The 18,973-nt window shown below is 35.2% G+C and overlaps 2 protein-coding genes across 3 annotated transcripts; both read left to right on the top strand.

Annotated features, from left to right (window-relative positions):
• Window positions 1-336: 336 nt before the first annotated feature.
• On the top strand, window positions 337-4,222 carry LOC132109716 (SUMO-interacting motif-containing protein 1-like). The gene is made up of 9 exons (XM_059516021.1): window positions 337-1,314; window positions 2,002-2,252; window positions 2,479-2,548; window positions 2,657-2,820; window positions 2,954-3,046; window positions 3,231-3,362; window positions 3,536-3,680; window positions 3,778-3,862; window positions 3,986-4,222. Exons 1-9 carry the CDS (start codon window positions 370-372, stop codon window positions 4,207-4,209), a joined length of 2,109 nt encoding a protein of 702 aa, XP_059372004.1. The 5' UTR covers window positions 337-369; the 3' UTR covers window positions 4,210-4,222.
• Window positions 4,223-9,001: 4,779 nt separating this feature from the next.
• On the top strand, window positions 9,002-18,226 carry cnot6b (CCR4-NOT transcription complex, subunit 6b). Of its 2 annotated transcripts, none has more exons than XM_059516741.1 (12): window positions 9,002-9,140; window positions 10,140-10,261; window positions 10,381-10,567; window positions 11,364-11,449; window positions 11,533-11,637; window positions 12,854-12,922; window positions 13,012-13,169; window positions 13,566-13,720; window positions 13,848-14,002; window positions 16,757-16,987; window positions 17,398-17,600; window positions 17,947-18,226. In XM_059516741.1, the coding sequence occupies exons 2-12, from the start codon at window positions 10,150-10,152 to the stop codon at window positions 18,157-18,159; spliced, it is 1,674 nt and encodes a 557-aa protein (XP_059372724.1). In that variant the 5' UTR covers window positions 9,002-9,140; window positions 10,140-10,149; the 3' UTR covers window positions 18,160-18,226. The 2 variants fall into 2 exon arrangements, with proteins under 2 accessions (XP_059372724.1, XP_059372723.1); XM_059516740.1 differs by having other exon boundaries at window positions 16,754-16,987.
• The last annotated feature ends 747 nt before the right edge of the window (window positions 18,227-18,973 follow it).

The raw sequence follows: 18,973 nt of genomic DNA, 5'->3' as shown, positions 1-18,973 counted from the left end.
CCATCACTATTTCTTTTGGTTTCACCTATTTTATACATTATTTGTTTGTCTCAGGTCCTCATTGATATCACAGGCCACAACTTCATCTCTCCATGGCGAAGGTGCTCAAGAAAAGATACAAGCTCCTCCCTAGACGTTATAGATCTGAGTGAAGATGATCCTTCTGATGATATTGATGTACAGAAACCATCGCCGACTTTGCCATCAGTAGAAAGCAGAGACATGAAAGTGCATGTAACACCAGAATCTTTTGGAAAAGATCCAGAATCACAATCTCAAACCGGTTTTGGCAAAGATGTGGCTAATTCAGGGTGCTTTGTAGGAAGCAGTGCCTCAGAGTCACTCATTCAGGAGAACACTCTCACAGACATGCTCCAAAGAACAAAAGATTATTTGCATCAGGACACAAATTGTAATTCAAGCTTGCCGGCTGGGCAGCTGAGCTGGGATAAGTCTTTGGAGCATTGCAGGTCCAATGATAAAAGTAAAAATCTGTTCAAATATGAATCTGAAGTATTGAAAGACTCTATTGAAGATGCATCACAGAACACTAAAAACACGCAGCTTAGTACACCAGCTGTCTGCAGCACAGAAGCAGACCAAGAAGACAATCTTGACTCATTACAGAAATGGGAAGACACTGTTCTCTCTCCTTATCCTGACAGTCCATATTACTGTCCCAGTGAGGTAGATGCTTTTATATTCTCTGATTCATCCAATAAGTCTGAAGATAATAATAATCTGTTTACATACAACAGTCAACAGTCATTTCAAACTTCTGAGCTACCCTCTGCTACTCATACTGCAACAGTATCCAATGCACTTTCATTAAAAGAGGATGGTGAAACAATGAATATCAGCAAAAATGAGGACCTACATACTCAGGTTCATCCCAAGCCTTCGTCCCCCTCCATACCTACCTCATCTAGGGCATCGCCCCCCTGGAGCCCTGAACTTTTGTCTAATCACAGTAAACCCAATAGTCCCACATCCACAGAGATTCTTGCCAGTGACACAGCAGCACATTCACCTGATCTGTCTACGCTGAGCTCACCAAGTAGCCTCTTCATTTCTCAGCCTTCCTCGCCAAACTTTCCAGAGAGAACAGAGCAAAAGAGAAATTATTTAGGTGAAGGATCTCTAGAAAGCCCTCGCATCAGGCTTTGGGAGACAAGCAGCGATGACAGCAATGAAAATGAGCTGGATAATGTGCAGTCAGATCTTTCTGAAAACAACACAGAGGATCGACAACAAATCTGTCTGACTCAGTACAAAAAGCTGAATCAGTGCATGAGTGGAACGGTTCCACACATGGTAAGATGTTTTGATATGCACATTGACTTTTAAATAGACTGATTGAAAGGGATCCCCTAAAACACTCTCATCATTGACGCGTGCAGTTCCAGATGTTTGTTCTTCAGATGAACAGAAACAAGATTTTTAGAAAAACAAGCCATGTGAAACTCACGCGAGAAGAGATGCAAAAGCACAGAGGACTGTCACTTCTTGTGTTTCAAAACATGCACACATCGGTTCTTACACAAAACTAACGTTTCACTTCAGAAGACATTGATTCATCAACTGGGGTAGTATAGATTATCATTGTTCACGTTATGTGGTTTTAGCAGTGTTAACTTTGGGGGTCCCATATGGACCTTTAAGAGATTTTAATATTTTTCAAAAAGTCTTCATGTTCATCTGAAGGGTAAAAAGTCATATACTTCTGGAATGGCATGAGGATGAGTAAATTAATTACATTTTGGGATGGAGTATCTGTTTAATAGACAAAATATTGATAATGTGCTTGTCTTTAAATTCTTATACATAAAGTGTATACATAATTTTAACATGAATGATACAGTCTTTTGTGTTTACTTAAGCTCTTAGGACTAAAATTGCAGCAAGATACTCCCTTGAGTCTCACCCTGAACATATCATAACATTTGTGAATATCCTACAATATCCATAGCAAAATAGTCAGTCATTTTCTCTTTTAAAAAGGATGATGATGAGGAAGATGAACACTATGGTCCCGCTGAGCCTCTATGCCGTCAGAGCCTTAGCTTGGTCTACAGCACCATTGAGGAGAATTACCCAGAAGGCACTCTTCAGCTGCTCTTTGACTTCATTCAGCCTCGGTTTTACCCACCGGTGGATATTACGACACATCTGCTCAGGGGGATACTCTTAAACCCACAAAGCCCTGATGTTTTTGCCGTAGAGGCTTATAACCTATTGATGAAGACTCAGAGGTGAGTGAAATCACAGCTGTACTTAGCTTCTTGGTTCAAAACAGTTATGGGAGTATGAACAATTTAAGTTTTCATGAAAAAAATCACGTGTAAATCAGAAATGTAGCCTGGTAAGTTGTGCATGTGCTCCAAAATGTGAAATATCCACCTGCTTCATAAAAAAAATCAATGTGTGGAACTTACTATTCATGATAACTTTTATAAGCTTTTTGTTTTGTATGTTAAGATACCACCCTGTGGATGCTTCGACAGTCCCATGGGATTGGGAACTGATGAAGTCAGTTATGAAAGAACAGGTAGATACATTTTGGACTTAAAAAGAAAAGCATTATTAAGTAGTATTGAAAATGAAGTAATGCTTTAATTTTTTTCAATGTTCAACATTTCATTATTCCTATCTTAAGGATGACACTACTAGGTTGCGGACGGAGGTCCAGTACCTGCTCCTCCAATACGTGTTGCAGGTTTTAGAAGATGATTTTCATTTTAAAGTCAGGAGTCAGTGTCTTCATCAGTCGGTTGCAAAGAAGATGCTTTCATGTGGCAATGAAACATTTGGGCAAGTCAAGTGAGTTACACCCTCTATTGCTGGAGCTTTTATTTAAACCGAAAACTTGCAATTGGTTTTTTATTTGGCACAATATTATTTATTCAACAATTATTTAATTTAATGTAATTATTATTGGTATTCTTGTTCTTAGGGATATAATTAGTTGGTTGATGAATGCTGCAAAGGGGTCAGTGAACCACTCAAAAGAAGTGGAATATCCAAAGAAAGAGGACAACTGTCTTAAGTAAATGAAGTGATAACTTTTTTTTATCATTATAAACTACCGTTCAAACGTTTGGAGTCTTAATTAATGAGAGAAGTAATACTGTTATTTAGCAAGAATGCATTAACATTATCAATGTTACAAAAATACTTATATTGTTCGTTCTTTCTTTGCTAAATAGTGACATTTACTTCATTTGTTACAGGATTGTATTATCTCTTCAGAGGATGTTAACATTGGCCCTGGAGGTGGACAAGAACCCCACCTACAATTCAGAAAAGATTTCAGTAGAACTCTTCAATTGTCTTAACACAATGCATTCCTGCAGGCAGATAAGGTAAAAAAAAAAAAAAAAAACACTGAAAAAAATAACAGATTCAGTTTATTGAGTGCTTGCACTGTTTTACATATTGCAATCTTTAGAGCTTTATTGAATGTTCTCTAAATGAAGAGGATTTGCTGCTGTTTGTATGTCTAATAATGCTTTTTTTCTCTTGTTGTGTGTGCTAGACTTTTATTGTTGAGGACTCTGGATAGCAAGCTGCTGAGATGCGAGCTGTTGAAGCTGTTGCTGGATGAGACTTGTTCTCAGCCCGTGTCTCTAAACTTGCTGCTACACTACCTCAAAAGCTCCACTTTGGCCTCAGACCCCTCTGTAAAGTGTCATTGCACTATTTATTACAAATTAACATTTTGCATTCTTATTCTACATAACAGCTGAACTCATGTGCTCTTCCTGCATGGTGTGCCAGGATGGAGCAGAGAAGTGGAGGAAATGGGATGAACTCCTTCAGCTTCTGTGGATGCTGATGCTCAGTTATGAAGAAGTTGTGACAGGTACAGTAGCAAAAAAGTTCTAACACCGCTTTTTCAGACGTAACATAAGAAGACATAACAAAGAAGACAAGTAATAAGGTTAGCATTGTAGTTTTGACCTTTTTTAAAACCTTTGTTCCCCAGGTCATCTACGCTGCGCCATCACAAAGCGTTTTGATAAAAGAGATGCTTCGTTCTGGACACAGGAAGATCAGGTGAAATGCTCAGCAGTGCAAGAGGCAACAGGCGCCTTCCTGTCACGTGCAGTGGACGACATCGGCCATGCTCTTCCTGTGGAAATGCAGGATTTACTATCCCAATTACAAGAACACATAACTGACATGCCCAGTGTTACTTCAAGTCATTAAACCTTTTATAATAGCTTTGTTTTGATAGTTTTTTTTTAATAAATTATTTTTTTCATACAATTTGTGTGTTTGTTTACTACGCAAGCGAATCTAGATCAGTAGTAGTATTAATATTATGCTCTCCCCACTATCATCTACAGGAGCACATAACTGTTACATAATATCCAGTGTTACTTCAAGTCATTAAACATTTAGTGTGTATATATATTTATATATATATATATATATATATATATATATATTTGTGGCAGACAAAAAATAATAGAATAATAATAAAATAATAAAATAAATAGTCTTAGAGTAAAATAATTGTCTAACAAAAGTAGAATCCCAGACACGGACACTGCCATAGCCTGCAAATTATATTTTAAAACAAGGTTTTAGTTATGCAACCTTCACTGGGAATTGCTTTTAAACATTGCATTGAAACATGAGTCGCATACTATATCAGTGTGTGGGCTTCTGTTAGACTTAAGATTTTCAAGAAGTTGTGTGGCATTTCATTTACATTTAGGAATAAAACAATGAAAGTTTTATATGGTTTTGTGTACAGAAAAGAATAGTTTGCCCAAATTCTGGGTACCCAAATAATAATTTATTTAATCCCATAACAGCAAGAAAATTAGGATTTTATTTATTTACTTATTTATTCGCATATTTATTATTAATTATTAAAGTGATGCCAAAATAATAGTTCAAAGCTGCTTTACAATAATACTAGAACAGTAATTTCCTGCACATTCAGTACAAAATGATCTCTTGCATACAAACAATACATCAGTTTGGTTTAAGAACATGTTGTTTCCAAAGCTTATTAGACAACATTAGGAATTAATTGATACGATAAGAATGACTGTGTCTCAAATCCTAAAGAGCTGCTTACCTAGATAACATTTCTGAGCACCACAGTTATTTTATCACTTTATTAATTCCTATACTTTCTGTATCTGTATCTCTTGTAAAAGTATAAGAGTCAACAAGCCAAAGTGTTAACTGCTTTGAATATCACACCAAAATCTGGTATGTCCCGACAGAAGGGGAGAGATAGTGAAGACTGGATCGAAACATTTGATTGATTTACTTTTCACATATTAAATGCATTTATCATTCAGCCATGAAATTTAGTTTAAAAGAATGCTAAAGACTCTACTAGCAGTGTAAATTCAGTGTGAGAGTGAGGTTAAAATACCCTTTGACTGAAGAACTTCTATCAGAATGTCAAACTGGTATCGAGCCAATCTCAGCTAGTTGTGCTGCAATTGTACTCATAATTGTCAATTCATATTTCATGTTACAGGCACATTACAATTAATCATGGTCAGATCATTTCATGGACATTTGATTCCCAAAATATTCAGAAAACTTTAATAAACTTTAATAAATTAAAGTGTTTTGAATGTTTTAATTCTGACATAAAACCAGAACAATAACAAAAACATTTAACAATGCATAACAAAGCTTTACGCCGTAACATGTACGAAGTCATAGGGTACAATTCTAAATAAAATTTAAAAAGTCTGTTGAAACTGTCAAAATGGATGGATTTGCAACATGGCTGTTTTGAAAGAGTTACAGTTCCAAATGAAACTTCTTGATTTATATCATTTTATAACTTGTGGAAAGAGATTGAATTGGGAACAGCGGGGTCACGGATTGATCTGCAATTTTTGCATAATCAGCCTCATAATTCTGAAATAAATAGTATTTGCAGTATAAATAAGCTAAAAAGAAATGTATGTGGTTTCCAATGGTTGCATGTTATTACATACATCACCATCATCTGAACGCGTCATAGGAAGACTTTATAGCCTACACAAGGCAAGCTCTGCTGGGACTGACATATACGAATAAATTGATCTTCTATGCCAATTGGATTAGAAATGATATTCGAATGGTCTCACAACTGATGAATAATGAGGGTTACTTACTAACATATACCGGTACTTAATTTTTAAACATATTTGGGATTCCAATAACTCCACGGGAGTATAGTATTGTCTTTGATGCAATTCCAGAAGATTTATTGAGACTCTTGAGAGGTAGTAGTGAACCTCAGAAGCAATCAATGGATAAAAAAGAGGTTTTTGATTTAAAGTCGATATAAAAGATAGTAAATGTAATAATAAGTTCTTCAGATGCTTGGTTCACTGCCCTGCTACACCTCGAAATAAATATTTTTGTAATGAACATTTTGGAAATATTAATTGGAGATTGATTTGGACTTATACTAATAAATGCTGTATTAATAATAACTTTTTGAAATATACTTTAAAATTATACATAACATTTACCCAACAAATGAGTTCCTAAAAAGATATAAAATTACCTTTCTGAATCCTGTACATTTTGTAAAAAGATACTGAAACAGTCTTACATCTTTTCTTTGAATGTATGTATGTGAAGTTTTTTTTGGATTGATATTGAATATTTATTTAATATGTTGAGTGGAATTAAAATTGCATAGAGAAATGGGATGGTTTTTTTTCATTATGACAAAAAAGATATCGGTCCGTGTATCTTTTGGTCATTTGATTTTCTATTTAAAAATAAATAAAGATAAATGAGAAACGGTTTGATTTTCGTTTTTTCGTTTTGTTTAAGAAACGCAAAACGAAAATGTAGCTGGATTTTTCGTATTTTTGTTTGTGGGTAAAAAATGAGATTATGCTTTAATATTTGTTTGAATGTGTGGGCGGCGCTGAAAAGCCCCTTTCATCCCTTCTGTACTGCACCGACAAGCGGCAACCGCAAACTCAGTTCATTTTCACCAGGAGAGAAGCGGCAGACAGCAGAGCATATTAATCCCGCGGATTCTTTGCTAGTGGTGCTTGCAAGATAAAATAATAATAACAATAATAATTAATTAATTAATTAAATTAATAACAAAATAAAAAATAATATTATAATTTTCCAGCTGCTGCATGTTATTGACAAAGCAGACTTGACAACTTTATTATTTTAATTATTTTAATTTTTATTTATTTTATTCTAGGCCATTCATAAAAAAAATAAAATGGGAAAAACCCAACCCCACATTTATAATAAAATTTATATTAAAATAAGTTAAGTTTTCCCCATAATTAGTCTACTTTAAATGTTTTAATTATAGGCTATATAGGCTACTTAGAATTATGAACTGAATTCACGAATTCTGTAGATGACAGTATGATGGTGTGACATCATTACAGATAATGAGTTCAGACTGGAAACACTGCACCTCTCCTTGGTTTCATTTGAATTACATAGGCCTAAATATAAAATTATTATTATTATTTTTCTATTTAAATGGATTATTTTAAAAGTAGACATGTCCAGCTAGACATGGTTCGTCTGATGCATGTGCCTGGTTCATTTCTGACGTTTCAGAAAGAAGTTAATGTAGACCGAGATGGCAGAAAGCACATCGTGTTGAGTTTTGTAAGGTTTTCGTGTTATTTAGGGTGTTTTACGATCCAAACTGACGGAGCTGAAGCTCTTTCCCCTGTTTTCGGGATGGAAGGTGTGGATCGGGATCCGCCGATCAGAGAAGTGCAGCAGACTACACTCTACAAGATAAAGCTTCAGTTGCTATTGTTTGTAATAGCAAATGAAAACATAGGCTACTTGTGAGGTTTTTCTTAAATAGGTATAGAATAAAATTAGTAGGCTAAAAATCCGCATATTTCATGTCATTGTAGATCATATAGGCCTACAGTAAAATTCAAATGTCATTGAATAAATTAATTTCTGTTTGGTCAAAAAAAAATTATATATATATATATATATATATATATATATATATATATATATATATATATATATATATATATATATATATATATATATATAAAGCTTGCAAGCACCACTAGTATAGAATCCGCGGGATTAATATGCTCTGCTGTCTGCCGCTTCTCTCCTGGTGAAAATGAACTGAGTTTGCGGTTGCCGCTTGTCGGTGCAGTACAGAAGGATGAAAGGGGCGTTTCAGCGCCGCCCACACATTCAAACAAATATTAAAGCATAATCTCATTTTTTACCCACAAACAAAAATACGAAAAATGCAGCTAAATTTTCGTTTTCCGTTTCTTAAACAAAACTAAAAAACGAAAATCAAACCGTTTCTCATTTATCTTTATTTATTTTTAAATAGAAAATCAAATGACCAAAATATACACGGACCGATATAGACAAAAGTCACAGTTTTATGTTAAATATTATCTTATTACTTGGTAAGTTTTACATACATGAATGTAAATGGTCTGAAAGGATACCCAACATACCATTTTAAGGCAGACATGAAGATGTACTTTGAAGCACTGAATTTCAAACCGCAAAGCAACAAGAACTATGGACATCGTCAAATAATTAACTTTCTCTTCTTTATTTTAATTATACATGTATACCCCCTTTCCATTATGTTTATTTTTCTTTAATGTGTGAATCGAATGTTCTTTAATTTCATTGATATGAATGTTACCTTTAATGTTCTTCATATCTTATGATGCTTTGGACTCATTTAGAATAGTATTTGTGAAATATTTGTATTTACTGTATTACTTTATGTATAATTCTGGAAATAAAATAATAATAATAATAATAATAATAATAATAATAATAATAATAATAATAATAAAGCTCTGCTGTAACAGCTCTTTCATGTCCTCAATAAACAAAAACTGCTTGAAAAATATCTGTATTTTCAAAAAAAATCATTTATGTCACCCATCAGTCAAACCCTTATTTTATAGATTTAATATCTTAATGTGGTACGGTATCCAAGTGAATAATGATTATTTTTTTTTTTGAGAGACTGAGTCTACTCTGCTTCCATAGTTTTGGAGAGCAGCACACAACAGCAGCACAAACCCCTGCGCCATGATGCTGCACAGCCGACACGAACGAATAAATTAATGCCGAAGTGAGACACTTCAGGAGTTGTTATGCTATTGAAGGTCATTCTGAAACATTATTTCTAAAGATATATTGCTGATCGAAGTCTCCGTTTGGGTTTGTTTCCAAGTTCGCTATAGCTAGCTACACCAGTTAGCCTCTCTTCGTTCATATGCAGAGAATATTATGTAGAATCGTTATTATTTTTTAAAATGTGTAACTTACACAGTGTTTCCCAAATATCAATTCATATAACCCATATACACGTGTTAATTAAGATATAAATCTTTTAAAAGGCTGTACCTTCAGCAGCCTGTGGCTAATGCTGAGAGCTGTTGGAAAATATTACCTAGTAACGGATGCATTGGATGCTTATCACGTTTTTAAAAGTATATGACTAACATGATATTTCATGTTATATCAATGTGGAGGCCGCGTTTTAGGATATTGATGAGTTTATTTGGGTCATTAGCATAGCACAGAGCTAACGTAGTTGTTTATTAGATTGCGCGTTTCGTTGGATTTCTACTTCCTGTTTCATTTACAATGCACAATGTCGCATAAATAGATTATTTATGGAGATTTAACATGATTACACTTGTTTCTTTTCTAATTAGCGTTTAAGTGTGTGTGTAACAGGTGTGTGGTCTTGTAAAGGGCTAGCCAAGTTACGTTTGTTTTGACAGTTCCAGTTAGTAGGGTCATTTAGCTGCCTGTTTATTTTTACTTTTATCTTAATTATATGTTTATATAAAAATTAACTCATTTGTGACCATACATGGTAATGTATCAAAGTTTTCACTAAAATATCTATTTGCAAAAACAGTGATAATATTAAATGTCAGCATATAAAGTGATTAATAGATTTATAGTCATTCTTGCAAGATAGCAGCAACAATACACAATATACAGCAGATGCTATATAACCCTAGTTTTCGCATATGCACATCATACATATTATATATAGGGGTAAATTGTTTTCTTGTTTGGATTGTAAACCAGCTAAATCATGACATGTTTGTCTTGTTCTATAAATCTGATTATGTATTTGTCCCCCACAGTGGTCTAGGGATGCCCAAAGAGAAATACGACCCGCCTGATTCCAGGCGGATGTACACTATCATGTCCAGTGAGGAGGCAAACAGTGGGAAGAAATCCTTCTGGGATGGGCTTGAAATAACTGGTATGTCTCGAAGTAAACACTTTGATAAATATCTCAACTTCAGATCACTTCTGCAATGAAACTGAAACATACCAAACAATAAAAGAGAGATTTTTTATTAACATTTGTTTATGTCTCAGGTAATGTTCGGAGTCTCAGCTCTGGCCTTTGGTCGCTCACACACCTCACTGCTCTGCACCTCAGTGAGAACTCCCTGTCACGCATCCCACCTGAAATTGCCAAGCTGAACAACCTTGTGTTCTTGGATCTGTCGTCCAATAAGATCAGGAGCCTGCCAGCAGAGCTTGGCAACATGGTGTCTCTCAGGTGAGCTGCATTATGCTTTCCATGGATCATTTGTTCCATTTAATGTGTTTGCAATCCAGGTTGGAAAAATGGAAAAAGGTCCTTAATGTTCTCATGAGCGCACTTGATGAAAGTAAATAATTCCTGACAGGTTTCCACGGTCATGGAAATGTCAGGGAATTTTAAAGTTGTGATTTCCCGGCCTTATCTCAATGTTACAAAAGTCAATAAAAGGTTTACCCATTATCACCTAGAAATTGCTTTGTTAGTTCAGTCATCATAAAATGATTTGTTAACAATTTTTAAATGGTTTCAATCTGTTTTTAATGACCATTAGTTTTGAGCAGATGTATTTGTGATTTAAATTTTTAATTTCCTTTTCTAACATATTTATTTGTTTCCCTCTGTTATTGTATCTTTCTGTATTCTTTTTTTTATTTTTTTTATTTTTTTTTTTACATTTTACAGCACATTGAAACACTCATTTTTAAAATATAACATTTTCAAGAATTTTAAAAATATACTTTGATTTTATTTGAACTAAATTAGTAAATATGACCAGCATTTATTAACTGTAATTAATTTCAACAGTTTTCTCTGACACTTTTAAACTTGTGTTGTGTTGGATGTAAAATGTACCAAATATAAATAATTGTATTTATAATAACTAACATTAGCAAAGATTAACAAATGATTTGATATGTGATCAATGCACTGGTCAGAAGACTTCGAGTGTTTTTTTGTTTTTTTTGGAAGCATCAAGCACACAGCTGATTGGTGTGTTCTTAGTTAACATTTGTTTCATGGTTTTCGACAGGGATCTGCTTTTAAATAATAACCAGTTGCGGGTTCTGCCATTCGAATTGGGGAAATTGTTTCAGTTACAAACACTGGGGTTAAAAGGTGAGCGCTCAGTGTTCTGGTGATTGAGATCCTCAATGTGTAGAGAATGTTTCCCACTGATTTTTTTTGGTTTGTCTCTACAGGCAATCCACTCACTCAAGAAGTTATGAGCCTCTATCAGGAGCCAGATGGTACCCGGCGACTGCTAAGCTACCTTTTGGACAATCTTAACGGTGCTATCAAGCGCAGTAGGTATCAAATGCCAATTAACTGTCCATCTCTGTTTTTTTTTTTCTATAGGGTCTACGGATGTAAGGATTCACTTAACTCACGATTCGATTCACGGTTTTTGATTTCTCAATTCGATTCACAATTTATACATTTTTTACAAAATGAGATCTAAGACAAATTATAAATTAAATGTGTCTTTTTATTATTGCTTGGGCAAAATGCTGCATGTTTCTTTATGAAATTGAAATATAGCACTTGCACATTATTGCTCTTTTGTTGGTTTTGATTGCTTCTATTGTCATCATTTGTAAGTCGCTTTGGATAAAAGCTTCTGCTAAATAACAAAATGTAAATATAATGTAAATGTAAACAACAAAACTAAATTGAAATTTTAATACAAGCCCCAAATCAAATTAGTAACACAAATAAAATAAATCTCTTCATATAAACAAAATATATGAAAACATGCAACAAGAGCAGTTTTTAATTTAAATTATATTGTATAATTTCGAAATTTGAAGCAAAACAGAATAGCTTGATTTCAGTTTTGAGAAACTATACATAAAAATGCATGAAACCAAAACAGCAGACGAGCTGAACGAAATGCAGATTCACTTTCTGCCAGCAGGTGGCACTTAAAGCGTTTCCATGGTTTCTGCTGTAAACAGAGCAGTGCTGCAGTTATCAACTTAAATACAGGTGCATCTCAATAAATTAGAATGTCGTGGAAAAGTTAATTTATTTCCGTAATTCAACTCAAATTGTGAAACTCGTGTATTAAATAAATTCAGTGCACACAGACTGAAGTAGTTTAAGTATTTGGTTCTTTTAATTGTGATGATTTTGGCTGAGATGCACTTTATGCATTAAACAGAGGCAAGATGAAAAGATAAATACCATTTAAACTTTTCCAAAGACAGTTTTGCTCAGACATACATTCATATAAACTCCTACCCCTAATTGAATCACGATTTGTTTAGCATCTCAACCGGTTTGAATCGTCACACATTTGAATCAATTTTCAACTGGCTTGCGGTTAATCTACATCCCTAATAGTGTCATGGACTGTTGTCCAAGGTTAATAATATTAACTGTTAGTGCGGAGCGATTTATCAAATATTCATAGTATGTTGTTAAAGATTTTTGTGGTGACTTAATGCAAAATGTCCCAAGGATTGTGTAATTTGACTATTCAGATTATTAACCTGAAATACATATGCTTTGCCTTCTCAGTCCCAACAGAGCCACCTCCATCCAGGTCCTGGATTGTGCTGCAGGAGCCTGAAAGAACAAGACCCACAGGTAGATGTTCTTTGAAAATAGTGGAACATAATTCAAAATCTAGGGACACTTTGCCTGATCCTTCTTTTTTTTCCTCTTTGCTATACCAGCCCTGTTAACTGTAATGTGCTACAACGTGTTGTGTGATAAGTACGCCACACGTCAGCTCTACGGCTACTGTCCATCCTGGGCCCTTAACTGGAGCTACAGGAAAAAGTCCATTATGCAGGAGATCCTCAGCTGCAATGCAGATATTATCAGCTTACAGGTAAAGAAAAATTAATGTAAGGATAAATGTTGTAGTAAAATTGTTATTTTACAGCAACAATGTGCAGTACCCAATTACAACAACATCTCAGACCAGCCAAAAATGCTTGTCTGCGTTCAAAGTGCTTTAAAACGTATCATAACTGTAATGCGTTTAATGAAATTTGATGTATATTTATTTTTAAATACTTATGTTTCCCATAAAAATCCACTGATTACGTTTTGGTGTATTTGAGTATGTCTGTCCTCACAGATGAAGCACTCTCCTTGTTGTGTTCCTTTAAAGGTCACACTTTTTTAGTTCAGTGATGCACAACAGGTAGCCCTGAATAGTCAATGCATGTAATCCCATATAGCATTGTTCAGCAAGTCACTTAGTCTGATGTGTCATGCACAGGAAGTGGAGACAGAGCAGTATTACAACTACTTCCTTGTGGAGCTGAGTAAACAGGGATATGATGGATTTTTCAGCCCAAAATCCCGGGCCAGAACCATGTCTGAATCGGACAGGAAACATGTAGATGGATGTGCAATATTCTACAAGACTGAAAAGTGAGTGAAGTGACACTCAAGGGTTGAGAAGTGTGGTGTCAGACTCTGTCTGGGAGGTTTAATTCAGTGTTGTTTTGAATAAATACATGGAACCAGAATTTAGTTTATTTTTATTTTTTGCTGTTAGATTCAGCATGGTGCAGAAACACACAGTAGAGTTTAACCAGCTGGCTATGGCCAATTCAGAGGGCTCTGAGGCTATGTTGAATCGGGTCATGACCAAGGACAACATTGGGGTGGCTGTGTTGCTGGAGCTAAAGAAGGAGTTAATGGAGTTGTCATGTGAGTATTTGCACAATTCAAATTTGTTTTTCTATTGTGACATTATTGTGCTTTGTCAACACCGGAATAAGTTACATAAAAAGAATTGTAATATTTCACAATATTAATGTTTTGGTAAAATGCAGTCTTGGGATGCATTTCATATGAGACTTCTTTCAGAAACATAGGACTATTTATTCAGTGAAGTTTACTGCATTTCAAAGTAGGGCTGGACGATTAATCGAAAAATAATCAAAACCGAAATTCATAACCTCTAACCGACGTAATTTTCTCATGTCGGTTATTTCGGTTTTTTAATCCTGTTAATACTTCCCCCTTAAAAGCATACTAGAGCGTGTGTAGCCACGTGACTCTGCTCTCCAGTCAGTGGCATAAAAGCAAAACACGGAGGTGAACGTGGGTTCAACATATACTGATGGCGCGTGAGCGGTGAGCCTTGCGTCTTCACTAAAATTTGTCAGTTGTATTTGTTTTATGGTTTGGACATTCAAGCGATTAGATGAACGGATGTGTATTCTTATATCTAGCTACCATGTTCGCGCAGCTGAATTGTGGCACGGACACTCATATAAACATAGCTATGAAGATCGCGCGCGCAGAGGAACGCAGAAACTAGTTGCCAGCGCTTTCCTGTGATATATCACTAAATAGCTTAGAATCGCAAAACTTATTATAGCATGTTTGTGTGCAGCGCACATGAAGCACAAGCGCGTGCACAGAGAGCAGCGGTCGGCGGACGCGCTGCGGGTTCCCGGTTTGTGTCCGTTCTTGGACTGTTTTGTGTATTTTAACTGTAGAAACGGTTGTTCCGAGTCGAAACTACGATACAGAAAACTACATCAGTATATCATCATAATCGCAGCCGTTTTTGTCTTACGTGAACATAAACAGATGAGAAAGAAAACACACATGTACAGTATTTTTGCTTAAAGAGACAACAGCCTAATAAACGCGCTGGCTATCATTAATGTTAATCAAAGAACAAAAGAAAATCATTCACTGATCTTGACTGAAAATATTTAATAACTTTACTTGATTAATTTTTATTTTATTTATAAAAAGAAAACTATTGCAGTGTTTTTAAACTTTTAATTACAGTTTCTGTACCTGAAATTTAGTTTAGTTGTATTTATTTATGATATTGCTAATTGATTTGTTTGTTCCTTTCTTATTACTGATTACTTATTTGAAATTTATATTAATATAGTTGTTTTTGCTATGGTATTATTTTTTTTTGTCACAGGCAAAATTCCTCTTGCTGTGTTTTGTAGGCTGCTTATTTTTGCTCGTTATTCAGCTGCAACAGAATGCTTTGTAAAAATGTTTGACATCTAAATGTTTGGCTTAATTTTTTTATATTGGATTTTTTATCTTATTGGAATCGAAACTAGGAATCGATAAAATTCAAACAATACCCAACCCTAGTAAGAAATGTTACGAGATAAAATAACTGCTGATAGTCAATCATATTTACAGTACAAACCTTGTCAGTGAACTATGAGGGCAAAAAACAAAACCGAAACACAATAATCGTTCATTAATCGTAATCGAGGTAAAATGTTCAATTAATCGAGGTTTTGATTTTAGGCCATAATCGTCCAGCCCTATTTCAAAGTAAATCTAATGAAATCTTCACTGATAATGTGAATTGCAAAACATAAAAAATTGAAGTATTTCTGCCTTGCAGTAATGTGTGTGTATCACAATTATAGAAGTTCTCACACCATGTCCAAATAGCTGTGTAATTTATTGTAATATGCGTTAGGGCTGTCAGAATGGCTGAAAAACTAAATTAGAATTTTGACTTAAATATTATCAATATTGAATTGTATTCTAATTAAAAGGCATAATTTCAGTTGGGAAAAAAGCTTTTGGCTTCTCTCCAGAGAACACAAGAGGGCGCATCAAGCGAAATATTATGCACGTTTCTTCAAAGCATAATAAAATAACAGAACTGCCTTTGTAAAAAGTGCATAATGTTTAAAATGATGTTTATAAACCTTATATAATTCATGAAGTTGCTTAAACCATTAGAAACAAAACCGTATCATGCATATATGTATAGTTTAATACAGCAGTTCTCAATTCCAGTCCTCGTGCCCCTTGCTCTGCTCTGCACATTTTGTATGTCTCTCTTTGTTAACACACCTGATTCAGATAATCAGCTCATTAGAAGTGAGCTCCATGCATGAACTGTGTTCCGATTGACATGGTCCCTACACAGTGTTCATTGCTCCCTACTCCCTGAGCAGGGGAAATCTGTTGAAGTTTACTTCACTTCAGAAAATTCATTCACGGATTTGCGCTGTGTTACATCATATACCTCTGTAAGTAAATACAATTTAAATTTGCGTCTCGCTCACTTCAATGCAATTTAAATGGAACATATACATTCATTTCTAACTAGAATCATGGTGGAGTATACTGTGATGTCTTCTGCGCAGGGCATTTACTGGATAGGCTAACAAAAGCATTAAAATGCAATGACGATGCAATGATCATCGTTGCATTTCGTGGGCCACTGATAAGGCTGCCTGACGCACACCTAAAATTCGAATGCAACGTTTGTAGGTTTTTTATTTTAAATTCAACGAATATTCGAAATTCTAAATGTTTTTGACAGCCCTAATATGTGTTATTTATAGTGTATTTCGCTAATGTGAAGGCTACAGTATGCTCATTCAGTCAGATGTTATGTATTTAATATCTGTTATTTGTCTTTATAAAACATTCTTTTCTATCTTTCTACAGCAGGTAAGTCTGTCCATGCTATGGAGAAGCAGCTCCTACTAGTGGCTAATGCTCACATGCACTGGGACCCAGAATATTCTGACGTGAAGCTGGTACAGACCATGATGTTCCTGTCAGAGGTGAAGAATATCATAGACAAAGCCTCCCGCAGTCTGAAGCTCTCCTCCGTGTCGGGAGAAACCAACAGCATCCCTTTGGTGCTTTGTGCTGACCTCAACTCACTTCCTGACTCGGGTAAGCCTTCTTAAAGTCACAGACATATGACGTGTCCAGCTTTCAATTTTGTATTGATAGAGGTGCTTTGGAGTCTATGAACTACTTTGTTGCTCATTGTGACACGCTTCTGGTCATCCCAACAATGGGGAAAGCATTGTATTAAGTCATAAAAATGGAATTTAAAGCTAAATGCTTATGCTGAATGTCACAGAATTTGGCCAAATTGGAATGAATAAGTTAAAAGTAAGTTGTAGAATTATTCAAATTTAATTGATTAGATTAGCAACTGATTAGGCATGAAGAATAATAACAATAAGGCCAGAGAGGTCAAGTAAATCAGGTTGATTTTTGATTTTGTGTAGGCTCAGCTGCAGTAGATACAGGTATGTGTGCCAGACATGTTTAATGAGTTTCAAATCTGATTGTAGGTGTAGTGGAGTTCCTGAGCAAAGGTGGGGTAGACTGCACTCACAAAGACTTCAAGGAGCTGCGCTACAGTGACAGTCTGACAAACTTCAACTGCAATGGCAAAAATGGCACATCTAATGGGAGGATCACGCATGGTTTCAAGCTAAAGAGTGCCTACGAGAACGTGCTCATGCCTTACACCAATTACACTTTTGACTTCAGAGTAAGTACATTTGAGCTCAAAGTGACAGCCATTGTTTAGAGTTTACAACTAGCCATGCCACTTTGGTTCAATACAGTTTTACAATGTAAAATTTACAATAAGAATATTTCTATGTTATCAATAGTACCTATTTTTGTTCCTCAGTTGCTATGTTCACTCATAGTTATGACAGAAAATGACTTGACATAGTCCCAATTGTCACAAACATGTTACATTGTGTTTTTTCTTGTTCTGCCATATACCATAACGTAAAGATGAACAACAGATAGAATATAAACAGCTCTTATTCTCTTGTTGTGTGATTCAGTGATGTATGCTCACAACTCCCTTTTTAAACCCAATTTAGGGTGTCATTGATTACATCTTCTACTCCAGGCCACAACTAAACGTGCTGGGCGTCCTCGGGCCTTTGGACACAAACTGGCTCTTTGAGAACAATATCATTGGTTGCCCACACCCTCACATCCCCTCAGATCACTTCTCCTTGTTTGCACAACTGGAGCTGGTCCTGCCTTATCCTCCCCTTCTCAATGAAGACCACTTAGCTGGACACAGGTAGTGAGCCCTTCTGGCCACTGATGACACTGTGTCACAGTTCTTATAAGTTTTCTGAAAAAACGATAAAACCTCTAAGCAATTTATATATATATATATATATATATATATACATATATATATATATATATATATATATATATATAAATATAAATAAATACGCATGGTTTCAAGCTAAAGAGTGCCTACGAGAACGTGCTCATGCCTTACACCAATTACACTTTTGACTTCAGAGTAAGTACATTTTAGTAACAGCTGCTCTATGTGAAATCACGCACCTGATGGAATTTACCCCTGATTAGAGAACCGGCTTTACTGACGAGATGCTCATAATGATCGGCAGATCGTGATCGGCGCAGCCCTAATAGAAACCAGCAAATACCTTGCAGTTGAAACCTTGCAAATAAGCATTAACCTTTCTTCCTTTATGAATTCAGCCTCAATTTAAACATGTTCTTTTGAATTTTTTTTTTTTCACTTGGACTTGCAGTTAAATTTCATTTTTATACACACTTACACAACTCCCCTTTGGATGAATGACCAAAGTGTTTTATAGACCAAATTCAAGAAGTAAATCAGTCCCTAACTGGGAAGGAGAATGGATCCCCGAGAGCTTTTTCCACTTGTGTGGTGCTGGAACTCGCTTTACATCGGTGCTTCATGTCCTGATGTTTTTATTCTCCCATCATTGGTGCAATATACAGAACGTTTTAGACGTTCTAAGCGAGAGCACTGTTACACAATGTTTTTAACAAGCTTAGACAACATAACAAGCACTTATTTGTCTTTTCTCTCCCCATTAAGTGGGAGTTGTGAGC

The sequence above is a fragment of the Carassius carassius genome, chromosome 29 (assembly GCF_963082965.1).
Source record: "Carassius carassius chromosome 29, fCarCar2.1, whole genome shotgun sequence".
Classification (NCBI taxonomy): domain Eukaryota; kingdom Metazoa; phylum Chordata; class Actinopteri; order Cypriniformes; family Cyprinidae; genus Carassius; species Carassius carassius.
This window is presented reverse-complemented; position numbering and strand designations above follow the sequence as displayed.

What these genes read in the sequence shown, in the direction of transcription:
- LOC132109716 (XM_059516021.1), top strand. Translation starts at nt 370, where the DNA reads ATGCTCCAAAGAACAAAAGATTATTTGCATCAGGACACAAATTGTAAT. An exon ending in AGTCAGTTATGAAAGAACAG is followed by an intron (nt 2,549 to 2,656) that starts GTAGATACATTT and finishes TCCTATCTTAAG; the next exon opens with GATGACACTACTAGGTTGCG. An exon ending in GAAACATTTGGGCAAGTCAA is followed by an intron (nt 2,821 to 2,953) that starts GTGAGTTACACC and finishes TCTTGTTCTTAG; the next exon opens with GGATATAATTAGTTGGTTGA.
- cnot6b (XM_059516740.1), top strand. Translation starts at nt 10,150, where the DNA reads ATGCCCAAAGAGAAATACGACCCGCCTGATTCCAGGCGGATGTACACT. An exon ending in ACAAACACTGGGGTTAAAAG is followed by an intron (nt 11,450 to 11,532) that starts GTGAGCGCTCAG and finishes TTGTCTCTACAG; the next exon opens with GCAATCCACTCACTCAAGAA. An exon ending in GGAGTTAATGGAGTTGTCAT is followed by an intron (nt 14,003 to 16,753) that starts GTGAGTATTTGC and finishes ATCTTTCTACAG; the next exon opens with CAGGTAAGTCTGTCCATGCT.